Below are 12706 nucleotides of genomic sequence, written 5' to 3'. Positions count from 1 at the left end.
TTAAATAAGATCAAGGGCTTTCAAATTGGGCACCTCTGGGACAGTCCTTAAAATGCCTCAAATTTTAAAATAAATAAAATGCCTTAAACAAATAAAGGCAGATTTGTTTAATTTTATTTGAGCCCTCACTTTCCAACTTCACCAGCGCACGGCATAGAGATTATAGAACTTCAAAGCTTTGACAAAAAGCCTGTTATTTACTTTCTTTCTCATACAAGTAATTCTTAGTTAACTACTGATAGAAATGTGGACATTTCTAACCCTGGAAGGGATCCTTCTCACCACCTAGTGTGTCTGGGCCTTTATACTTGTGGGATCAGTCAGGTGTGGTTGTCTCAGCAAGAGCCTATTATTGCCTCCACCCCTAAAGGACTGAAGGAGGAAGGAGAGAGAGACAATCACAGTCACAGTAATGCCTTCCAGAACTTCTTCCCTCCGTGGGCGCAACACAAAAATCAAGGCTGAAGTGTCACCTGCCCACAATGAAAAGTGAGGATCCAAACCGCTTTCCAGTCGAAAGCATCCCTGCTGAGTAACTGTCATTTACCGGGCATTGGAGCTGCTCCGAGTGAAACCTCTGACTTGGACACCATGTCCAGAAAGTATCCCTTTACCAGGAGAGTTGAGGCTTTACAGGCTAAATGAGGGTTAGCTTTGGGTGTTGAACTCAATTGGTATAACATTAATAACATCAGTCAGAAAAGACTGTAGTCAATGTTAAGGCAAACACAGCAGTCTGTATAAAAATACCATGTATTGTTTACTCTTTTTGTAATTCTATACAACCGGCAGGAGAGGCTCACATGGCTGCATAAACCAGGTGGGGATTTTGTGAAGAAGTCCAAGTAGGTGTTAAGGCACCAAAAGTAACATGGTCCTAAAAACACCCAGCAATAAAAGGAAAAATAAACCTGAACTCTCAACAGAGTGTGAGGTTTTAGAAGTAGCCCTGGAGCGGCTCCCCCAGCACAGCCTCCAGCTGCTGGATAGTCTTCTGGCACTGATGCTCCACCTCTTCACACTCATCTAAGAAAGAAGCAGATGCAAGGGAGTCAGTCTTCCTGCCTCAGGGACCTCAGCCCAGCTCCTCCTGTCCTGCATCCCCGGCTGCTGCTCAGTCAGGAGGAAAGCAAAGCACCTGCTGAGGCAGAAGCCCTCCTGGAAATCCCTCTGTGTTCCTCCTTTCTGCCTCCATCCCCTCCTCACAGGCTCAAACTTGGGAAGCCGAGGCAGACCCCAGAAGAGGGTGTACAAGTGGACATTCCAAATGCCTGCTTCCCACGGCCCCTCTCCCACTGCTCTGGGGTCAGCGGTGACCTGCTCACACGAGCACAGTGTCTACCCGCCGCCACCGGCCCTCGAACATGTGGCCCTGTTGTTTTTGGGCCGTGTGGTGCCATGTGCACCAGAAGTGCACAGACCTGGACCTAAATGCCAGCTTTCCCGTCACATTTTATCAGATTACTTAGTCCCTTTAAAGCCTCCACTTTCTTCCTTTACGAAACACGGATAGTGGCAACTGCCTTGTGTGGATGACTGATCACCACAGAGCCAGAGCAGAGGAAATGCTGCTCATGACCAGGGAGCTACCGACTGTGTCCTTAGGGGCACCGAGGGTCAGACACAGTAACCCTCCATATGGGGACCAAAATACTCAGAGATGTAGGAGGTTCAAGAAAAAGAATATTGGCGGCACTGTCAGAAAAAAACCCCCACAAAAGTGATGACAGTGTCGATTACACTGTAAACAAATCTCAAATGCAGAGGCAATTGATTTCTAACCCTCCCCACACCCAACTCCAAACGGGAACACAGCCTGGGGGCAGAGGGCTGGAGCCAGTCACATCCCATACAAATGTGCACACTCACTCAGCCCACTGCCACAGGATTCTGCTTTAATTAATAGTTTAGGAATTACCTTCCATCAATTCAGCTAAGAAAGGAATGGATTCTGGTAACAAGACGATGTAATTCTCTCTCAGTTTTTCAGCCAGTGCTAACACTGTAATCAGAGCAGCAAATCGAACCTGAAGGGATAAAAAAAGGTAAAGAACTGATTAACAAAAAACCTAGTACTGCTATATTTAGTATTTTATGACCTTGAGATAAGCTCTGCATTTTAAAGTTATTTCACATTTGTGTATTTCATTTCCTGTCCATTCAACTTTAATCTTAAAGACACAGGTTTCTTACTGTGATCCAGTACTGCAAGCTTTTAATGTGAATGTCTTTTAATAACATTTTCCTTAAAATGCCACATACAAACCCAAATATGTTATCAAATGTGACTGCACTGGAGCCCCAGACAGCCCAACTGGCCACAACGCTGACCTGGCGGGAGCATGTCCCCAGCACCGCAGGCAGATCTCCTGCCCTCAGAACCCCGACTTCGGTCCCCAGTGTGCTTGCATGAAGGGCCAGGCGCCGGCTCTGCCACACTCTCACTTCAGCACTAACTAAAAACATTTGCCGTCTCATAATGTCCTAGTTCAGGAATTTAAAAAAAACTGGGATGTTGGTCACACGACTTGTCTGTGACAGAGAATGCAGGCAACTGTTCCGTACTGTCATTCACTTCGAAACAAAAGTTAATGCTAGTCCTCTTTCTGGTTTAGGGTAATTTAAAGAATATTTGGATATAGCAGAGTCTCTTACTGCCTATGTTCAATCAGGATTTTCTTGACGTTGTTGAAGCAAAAAAATTTAAAGCTGCGATTTTGTAAGAACCTGCAAATTTAAAATCTGGGGGTTCATCAAAACAGGCTCATTGTTCTCATTTCCTAGTAAATAAATATGAATTTCAACTAATAAATTTATTAATAAAATTCTGCTTTGGTCTATTTTATCCACTGGTGTTCTAATGTGATAATTAGCTTGAGAAATGGTGATTCACTGAAACTGACACTCAGGTTTGGAGTTTTAACTTCCACTCATCTTCCCCCCACCTTTTTTTTTTTTTTTTGCTTTTTAGGGCTGCACCCATGGCATATGGAGGTTCCCAGGCTAGGGGGTCTAATCAAAGCTACAGCTGCCAGCCTACACACAGAGCCACAGCAACACCAGATCCGAGCCACATCTGCGACCTACACCACAGCTCCTGGCAACACTGGATCCTTAACCCACTGAGCAAGGCCAGGGATCGAACCTACAACCTCATGGTTCCTATTCGTTTCTGCTGCACCACGACAGGAACCCCCGCTTCCCCTTGTTAATGGACGTTGGCTGCTCCCACTCAGTGTGTGTTAGTTTTCCTAGGAGTCCAAAGCCTAAAGTCACAACAGGGGTAACTGGAAGGACTGTACTCTGGACAGACTGAAAGCTTTTGTCTCTGGCGGCACACCAACATTTAAATGTGCTTCAGGAACATGAGGGATTCATGTCTCCTCAGTATTTCTATAAAGTAGTACTCATGTCTAACACACCAGGGGGCTGGGGGGGGCTGCCACTGTTTATAAACGGCCCCTAAATGAAGACCAGATTTCCCAGCTGACAGCCCGACCCCCTGGTGCTGGCAGAAAGTGAGCAGTGGGCCCTGACCTTGGGTGAGGAGTCTCTCGTCTTCAGCAGAATCTGGTAGTTGAGCGGTTTCCAAAGCGAGTCATCAGCCACTGCCACTGAGAACTGTGCAAGGCACGGGATCAGGTGCTGGGTCACCCGTTCCTGGAACTTCTCTTCTCCTCCAAGCCTGTTTTCCAGCTATTAACAGTGAGGCAAAGACTGAGCAATGGGTCACACTGCTGTTTGAAAAAATACTCCAGGCACATAGTATATGACTCTACTTCCTGATGGGAGGGGCTCAGAAATCAGGTACTGATTATTCTACTACTCTCCCCAGAGAAAATCTCCCACCTTCTGTGAATTCAAACGGAATCTTCCAGCTTCAAGAATCACCCCCCTCCCTCTGCAGGGAGGAGGTGGTCCACGGCAGCTGAACCCTGACATTCTCAATGAGCCCAGTTTTTAAGAATAAATCCACTACAAAGATAAGTTATATCCATAAAGAATGAGAAATCAATTTTGAAATAAAAATTTCACAGAAAGGAAGAAAAACCCCAGCCAGCTTCAGGTCTGGAGACATACACCCTGCAGGCACACAGCACTGCTGGCGTCTCCTCTTCCGCCAGAAGGTGGGACCCTCAGTTACCTGATCCACCAGGGGCATCATCAAGGCTTCTGCTCTCTCTTTACTCAGAAAATGCTGGGTGTCAAAAAGGAAGATTTTATATAAACAGTTCAGAATAAACTGCAGCAGTAAGCAGCACTTTTCAGGGTCATTTTCAGAATCAAAAAACGCTTCATCTGTAGGGGAGAGTAAAAATGGAAACAAAACAAAATTGAATCTCACAATTTAATCTCCAATGTTTAAGTTCAAATCACTATTAAAAGAACTATAATCAGGAGTTTTTCTAAAATGACTTAGAAATCACGATTGGGATGAAAGTACAACACAAAATGGACAGTCTCCTGGGAGGTGCCTTCTTTCAGAGTTATTCTCAGTTAAGAGAATGAGTTGGATTCTCAGTTAAGATTATTAGTGTGGCAAGTGGACTGCTTATAAGCATTAAAGGATAAACCAGTCTTAATTTTAAAGTTTCTTTCCAGTAACATAAGAATGCCTGGAGTCAGTTAATAATGTGCTAAACAGGAGTTCCTGTCGTGGCTCAGTGGTTAACAAACCTGACGAGCATCCATGATGACATGGGTCTGATCCTTGGCCTCGCTCAGTGGGTTAAGGATCTGGCGTTGCTGTGAGCTGTGGTGTAGGCCGGCGGCTACAGCTCCGACTCAACCCCTAGCCTGGGAACCTCCATTTGCCACCGGTGGGTCCTAAAAGACAAAAAGACAAAAGGACAAAAAAAATACTAAACACTTCGGCATCTGACATCCATGAAGTAAAAAATTGACCCTCCCTAGACTGACTCTATCTTGGGTAAGGTACGGAGGGCAAGCGTATGTGGTCAGCCACCTACCTGTTTTAGAGATGTTCACCTGGTTCAAGGTGTCAGCAAAAGGCTTCACCAAGTGGCCAGCGAACAGAGTAAAAAGCCCTTTCAGCTTTTCAGCAATGCAATCTGCCAAGTGGTAAAATGTCAACAGCCTGTCCTTCGGGGCATCCTCTGTTGTGGCCCAATCAAACAGCTAGAAAGATAAAATCATATTAGCTCTGTCTACACATCTTGTAACTCATGTAAGTATAAAGCCCACTTGGAGGAAGAAAGCTTACCTTGAAGAACAGGGGTCTGAATGTGACCTCAGAAAGTTTTACAACCATGGCCACGAGACAGTCGATGATATAATCTTCCGTTCTTCCAACTTCCTCCAGATCACTCTACAAACAGAAGAGCTAGCTTATTAGCTAGAGCACTGACAGCTAGCTCTAAATAACCCGGGCCAGCACAGCAGGTTACACAGGTGATAGATAACGTTAGGACTGGGGAGTGAGGACAGGCCTACCTCCGCGTGCTGGGTACGGAAGTCCAGGGCCTCCAGGAAGAAGGCGGTGAGCTGGGGCTGGTGGGAGGCGAGCTCCTCCTTCTTCATCACCCCAACGTGCTCTCGAAGGACGCTCATAAACGGGCCCATGTGATTCTGACAATAGTCAAGAGATGTGCCAGTTTTTAACATTCCTAGAGCTCATTAATGTATGTACAATGGAACACCATTTTCTTTTTTCTTTTTTTGCTTTTTGGAGCCGCACCTGCGGCATATGGACAGTCCCAGGCTAGGGGTCAAAGTGGAGCTACAGCTGCCAGCCTACGCCACAGCCACAGCTCAACGTGGGATCAGAGCCACATCTGTGATCTGCACCACAGCTCATGGCAATGCCAGATCCCTGACCTACTGAGCCAGGCCAGGGATCGAACCCTCATCCTCATGGACACTAGTCAGGTTCCCGGTGAGCCACAACACAAACTCTCACCGTATTCTTCTTTAAGTGGAAATTTAAAATTTCAGTACTGTATCTCCCTTCCCCAAAGTCTAATAACCAGTACAATCTAACCTTCCAGTTCTTCTCAATCTGCTTATACGTCTTGGTGATGGCTGGCAGTAAGACTCGGGGTGAGAGGGTGGTTGCTAGCGTCTTTTTAAGAGACGTGAGACGAACATTAGCCTGGGAGGCAGGACCTATCTCACTAGTGATTTTCTCCAGCTGAATCACCTGTAGGGATATAAAAACAACGGTCAAGGCCACCACAAATCCTGTCTACATCCTCACAGAAAGCCGTGGTGATGACAGAGCAGTCGGTCCAAATGCCAGTGACTGGGAAAGCTCAGTGCACTTCAGCCTCACAAAGGTTCCTCTTAGAGAGTTAACCCAGACGTCTACAGATACAAATGGACAGATGCTTCTTTCCACAAGGGAGTTAGGAAGGCGGGACACAAAGCCCTCAGAATGATGTTCTTAGAGGACAGGAGCTCAGGGACCACGAGGAGAGTCAGTTCTTTGCTGAAGAACCTGGAAAGCTCCTCAGACACAGAGGTCCTTTCCTGTAAGAAGCCCACTTTCAAGGCCTGGCTGGAGAGCCTGCAAATTGGTTGAGGCATCCATGCTACAAGCTGCTGCAAGGAACCGCTGAACCACAACACAGGCCTTTTGCTCTGCAAGATGCCCAGAGTTAAGAAACCTTCATGTTAAAAATAAAGAGGGCCCAGTGGTTTCTACATGAAGCCATGAAAGGCAGCTCCACTAACCCAAATCCAAAGAGCTCACAGGGAGGAAAAAGCAATAAAATACATTCTGCAAAATCAAAAAAGTGACAAAGTGACGCCCATATTAATGAGCGGGCAGGACAATGGGAGTGGAAGGGAGAGGCACACAGTTACAAAAACAAGCACAGCTTTTCCGAAATACCAATTTCCTGCCCAAATAAAAACTTTGAGAGCAAATAAATGATTAAACCTGTAATCTTTCCCCTACCTCCACCACCCCTAATGGCATGTCGTGGTCACCAGCTCACCTGTGACAGGACTCCTTCCAGGTAGGGGCTGATGAAGTGCGGCAGGGTCTCAACAACCTTCTGCAGGGCCGCCAGGGCACTGAGCAGGTAGACCTCACCAGAGACCAGCTCGCGGGTGCTTTTCATGGTCGTCAGCAATGATGGCATCAGGCTAGAAAGACGAGACAAGCATTTCAGAGGAGCTTTAAACTCAGAGGATGGAGAACAGAGCAGAAGTCATTAAGAAAAAATGCAAACAGGAGTTCCCACTGAGGCCAGAGGGTCAAGGACTCAATGTCATCTCTGTGAGGATGTGGATTTAATCCCTGGTCTCACTCGGTGGGTTAAGGATCTCGCGTTGCCATGAGCTGTGCTGTAGGTCGCAGATGCAGGTCCAATTTGATCCCTATCCTGGGAACTTCCATAAGCCAAGGGTGCAGCCATGAAAAAAAAGGAAAAAAAAAAGTACAAAAACTGTGCCCATTACATCCGATATCTCGGCCTACAAAACGGCTACACATTTTCTGTGACGGAGGCAAAAACTCTCCCAGTGCCAACAGTACTGACACGACAAGTTGCCTTTGAAAATAATAATGTCTTTCAATGCAACACTTGCTGTGTCAGGCAAAAAGTCCTGCCCCTTGGAATCCTGTGAAGTAGACGGCAAAGCTTTAACAGGCTGCGTAACCCACCCAAGCTGCACAGCCAGCAAACGTCAGGACCAAGGAGAGAGCTGGGAGTGTCTGACTTCTGGACGCGGCCAGCACAAGGCAGATTTGGCCGGACTGGATGGGCTCCCGAAAACAGGGTCATCATCTACTGCTTCCTAGAACACTGGTCGAAGGGGAGCAAAAACTGGGGGACAACACACATCGTAAAGGTAAATGAGAATGTCGCGTTTTCCAGCTGGAAGATCACATCTTTAACAAACCTACTTTTATGAAACATCTACTGAGAGAAAAGAAAGTCACTAAGGTTTTCCTTCTCCACTGGCACCAGAAACCGCGTGTGGTGTTCCCGGACCAGGTGCCCCGGCATACCTGGGCAGCTGGGGGATGGCCAGTGCTTGCAGGGTGGAGACCACCTCAGCCACGCACAGTAGGGCGCTTCCCAAGACATTCTTCTCCTCCTTTGTTCCTGCAACAATCAACCTCACTGCGGTGGTCAGCACCGGGATAAAAGGCTCTGGATTTTCTGCACCAAAATTCTTGCATAGCAGTTTTAAGGTGTACAAAGCTGTCTGTCTGTTTATGGCGTGCTCTTCTAACGTCTTTCTTTTATGCTTCACCATGGCCACAAGGACTGGGACCAGTTCGAGGAAGTGGTAAACCTGAAAACGACAGCCAAAATTCCCAAATAATTAAAGCTGCAGACAAAAGGCTAGTCCTTTTCTCCATTTTTCCTGCTTGAGATCAGACGAGGACCCCCTAAGCTGCACGACTGTACACAAATGACTGTTTCTCCACCTGCTTTACTTACCAGTAGGTGAACGCATGTGCTTGAAACCAATTCTGGACTTAACATAAAGCGCCCCTACCCATTTGGAGTAAAAGAGGATTAGAATCGTGCCGCAGTTTAGGCCACACATAGTCCGTATTAAGCAAGAATTCCCTTTGGATGCAATTCCATTCTAAGAACTCTTGTAACACATATAACATGCTCCTATCAGAATTAACACTGCATTTTAAATACACAATCAGCATTATATTCAGATAATACACTATTTCAATTGTACCACTGGAGTTTAAATTGAAGGCATTCAATACAACTCTTTGTTAAAGTGAAGACGGTAAACGGGGCCGCTGGACAGTCTTCACTTACGATTTTCTTCTTCCAGGAAGTTTTCTGCTGCAGCTTGTTGTTCAAAAGATCTAAAGCTTTGCGGCGCACGGATGGCAGTGGGTTCTCCAGCAGCCCTCTAATCACGGGGATGAATGTTTCTGTGGGCAGCAGGGCATTGACCTACACAGCATTTTCACATTTAACAAAAAAGGAAAAGCAAAAAGAAAAAAAAGGAAGGTCACTCAAGACCGACTTCTATTCACCGCACACCTTCTGAGTGCGAGGCATTTTTCACACACCCTTTCTTATTTAATTCTTACACTAACCTTTCAGATGGGCATTACTAACCACACTTATTAAAAACAAAACAACAACAACAAAGGATGCTAACAGGAAGTGAACTGCTTGATGCCACGCAGCTAAGTAATTTAGCTGGATTTTCGACAGTGATCCTAATGTCTTGGCCAGTGATTTTACCAAGGACCACCATACACACTCCACCTACCCAGCATCTGTCTGGTATTCCAGTTGAATGAGGCACACGTTATTTACACAGCAGTACATGACTGAATGTTTAAGGTACCGTATTTATCGAGGCACATGTTCTCAGGATTGGTAGGGAAACAACTGTTTTTCAGATAAAACCATCTCTAGTGATCAAGAGATTCTTTTCCAAGAAAAATCTGAGCTGCGTTCTATTCAGAGAAATGACAGCTAAGTTTACTCTTCAAGTATAACTTTGTTAAATAGCTCCGCAGTGACACAGAACAGTAATAAAACACAAAGCCCACCTTATCCAGCAAGTCATAAGCTTTACTGAGGAGTGCACGCCAGAACTTCCCAGTTAGCTTGTCAGCATTTTTCTCCATGGACCGGGCTACGGCATGGATGTAGCCAAGAACTGTTTCCAGCAACCTAAAACACAGGGGACTCCTATGAGAATTTTGTGTAGAATTCCAGCTTTTGGATGAAGAGTCTGAAGTTATTTCCAAATGAAAATTTTTTTTAAAAAAAGTAACATACCTCTGTTCAAGGCCTGTCAAAACCTGAGGACCGCCACTTTCAACAACCTAATTTTTAAAGAAGGCATCATTAGAACAGTGTAGAAGCTGATGATAAAATAACATTTGACTATTCAACTCAAATTCCTCAGTCTTTCTTTCCTCCCTCCCTTTTTTTCAGATTGCACTCCTGGCACGTGGAAGTTCCAGGTCAGGGATGAAACTCGCCACAGCAGTGACAATGCCAGATCCTTAACTCACTGCCACTAGGGAACTCCCCACCAGAGTTTTCTGATTTTACAATTTAGTTAGGTTCAGATCATTCCCACCATACCTGAGTAACTCCATTTCCCTTAATTTAATGAGTCTTTTCATTTGTTTTGGTCACATTCTATAGTCATAATATCTGTAAAGTACTACAAAGATTCAGAAAAATACAGCCAATGTTAACACTCATTAACCTACTAATTTTACGAAATGCTAACCTTTCCTTAGGCCAAGAGTGATCTGAAGATGTTAAACATTAAGTGTACAGCTGTGGTCCCCTCTGTACTGCTCCCTCGTCCCATCTCCTCCCCGGCCATGCCCCACAAACTTCCATCTGATGTTAAATGTTATGGAAGAGTACATCAGATGCACACCAGTATATACAGAATGGATAAACAACAAGGTCCCACTATAGAATACAGGGACCTAGATTTAATATCCCGAGAGAAACTGTCTTGGAAAAGAATATGAAAAAGAATGTATAATATACACGTATAATTGAATCAACAGAATTTAACACAACATTATAAATCAATTATACCGCATTAAAACATAAGAGAAAGAGTACCTAACAGCCAGCAACATGCTTTCCCAATTAGATTTCTGAGATCTGTTGTGACTCACGTTGTTCCAGTTTATTTAACTACACAGTGTTCTTCTCTATATACCACAATGTATTTACTCATCCACCTCTCTGGGTAGATAGTTCATGGCCATTTTTTTCTTTATAGTAATACTGCTAAAAAAGAATATATCTCCTTGGGCATCTAGGCACATTTTGTAGAGAAAGGGAACTGCCAGATCACAGGAGACAAGCATTTCAACTTGACTGGACACTGCCAAGGGACTTCTAAAGCAGCCATACTGACTCATGCTACCTGTCACTGTACAAAAATAACCTGTCCCCACAGCCTTGGGACTTCTTGGTATTAACAACTTTAAAATGTTTGCCAGTTTGATGAGTATCACAGCAGCATCCCATTTAACCTGCATTTCCTCTTTGCTAGGGAGGCTGTCTTACCGCACTGGCCATGTGTGAGTCCTCTTTAGTGAATTCATATTTTTTTGCCAGTTGTTCTAATGGAAACTGATACTTTTTGACTTATGAATAACCTTCTCTTAGTCTGCGGCTTTCTCTTCATTTTGTTGATGGAGGCTTCTGCTGAAGTTCTTAAATTCTTCTCCACCCGCTGGTTGCAATGGTGTGCCAACTCGATCTTCTCAGGTGCTAAGTACTCCTTTCCACACTGAGGTTTTTAATCTACCTAAAATTGTCTTGTGTATATGTGAGACCAGTCCTCCTACTTGGAAAACAAATGGAGCCTGCTCTAGTGTGGATGGTTTTCTCTCCCCACTGCCCTCGGATGCCTCCTGCCACACAGCGCCCTTCCCAGGGGCGGGCGTGTCCAGCACGTGTGCCCCCCACTGACCCACCTGCGAGCCCCCGCACCACTGCTGTTCTTGGCGAGCTTGCTTGAAACAGCAATGACAGTGCTGATCACTATCAAGAGCGCTTGCTGAGCTAACCACTAGTTCTACCAGTTTGTCAATTATCCTTTTTCTGATGTTTATACTTGTTTCAGACTTGAACAGGCAGCCGGCTAATGTCTCATCCCCAAGTGTACCGGCAACTACAGGCTCCTGACAGGGGTCCGCATCCGGCTGAGGAGGTCCATTCGTCTCACAAAGTTGAGGACTACTTTTCTTAGGTCACAAGCAAGTACTGGCTTCACCGACCCATTTCTCTAAATGTTTCAATGATGTTTCCCTTCTGGATCTGTTCATGCATTAAGGCAGGTAAATAACAGATACTCGAATGCCAGGCCCTTCTTGTATTCCTGGTTGTGAGCGTGATCCTTCTTCCTGTTTATCTCCTTGTTTCAAGTTTAACCCACAAACACAAAGGTACACAGACTGTATGTGTTCCAGCTGCTCCATCTGGGTACAGAACAGCCTCTTATCAGCACCTCAGAATCCCTGCCTGCTTGACCCCCTCTACTACCCTGTTTCTCCTTCCCAAAGAGAGACACTACCATTACTTCTAGAGCCAAAGAGAACTGGGCCTGCAGGAGACATTTTTTGGTATTTGCCCTCTTTGCCTCTGTGTCACGCTGATGGGTCATCAGACAGCTGTCACTGGGGCTCACTGACGTCCATTTATGACAGCAGACGCTTTGTCCACTCCATTGCTGATGGACACTTGGGTTGTCACCAGTCCTGGGCTGCTGTGAACATTCCCGTACACGTCTGTAGCACATGCATTCATACACTTCTGCATGTGTATACACTGGAGAGTGGAACTACTGAGCCATGGAGTTTCCATACATAGTCTCAGTAGATCATGCCCTACAGCTCTTCACTCTAAGGTCAATTGTACTATCTGCTCTCTATTAGAGGCATGCCTCATGTTGTCATGAGCTACATACCAACTGCTTCAGAAAAAGCAAAATCATATCATAAATACATTTAAAGAATTCACCTTTCTGATAAAATTATTGGAAGCCAGGAGCTGAGACATGAAGGACACTGACAAATATTTAAAATGCCGCAGCTGCTTGCTAGTGTGAGCCTCTATGTTAAAGACCTGAAGCACTTCTTCTTGTGATTCACTCTTATTAGATACTGTTTTGGCAGTGGTTTCTGAAAAAAGAGCAACAAAACAAGTGACCTCACTCATCTTCTTTAGCACAGAGATACAGATATAATGAACATGGTAAA

The 12706-nt window shown here is 45.2% G+C and overlaps 1 protein-coding gene across 1 annotated transcript in view; it reads right to left on the bottom strand.

Moving 5' to 3' along the window:
- Positions 1-735: 735 nt before the first annotated feature.
- The window catches only part of HEATR1 (HEAT repeat containing 1), a 47916-nt gene continuing 35945 nt past the window's right edge, over positions 736-12706 (bottom strand). Inside the window, exons 32-45 of the mRNA XM_047762306.1 lie at positions 12468-12628; positions 9744-9790; positions 9512-9635; positions 8760-8900; positions 7979-8268; positions 6960-7110; positions 6002-6160; positions 5455-5589; positions 5225-5329; positions 4971-5139; positions 4145-4299; positions 3538-3696; positions 1919-2027; positions 736-1026 (exon numbers count right to left, since the gene is read on the bottom strand). Of these exons, the coding sequence (XP_047618262.1) occupies positions 938-1026; positions 1919-2027; positions 3538-3696; positions 4145-4299; positions 4971-5139; positions 5225-5329; positions 5455-5589; positions 6002-6160; positions 6960-7110; positions 7979-8268; positions 8760-8900; positions 9512-9635; positions 9744-9790; positions 12468-12628 (1994 nt within the window). The 3' untranslated portion in view covers positions 736-937. The remainder of the gene's footprint in view (positions 1027-1918; positions 2028-3537; positions 3697-4144; positions 4300-4970; positions 5140-5224; positions 5330-5454; positions 5590-6001; positions 6161-6959; positions 7111-7978; positions 8269-8759; positions 8901-9511; positions 9636-9743; positions 9791-12467; positions 12629-12706) is intronic.

The sequence above is a fragment of the Phacochoerus africanus genome, chromosome 15 (genome assembly GCF_016906955.1).
Source record: "Phacochoerus africanus isolate WHEZ1 chromosome 15, ROS_Pafr_v1, whole genome shotgun sequence".
In the NCBI taxonomy this organism is placed as follows: Eukaryota; Metazoa; Chordata; class Mammalia; order Artiodactyla; family Suidae; genus Phacochoerus; species Phacochoerus africanus.
The sequence above is the reverse complement of the archived record's forward strand: the minus strand, read 5'-3'. Positions and strand labels throughout refer to the sequence as shown.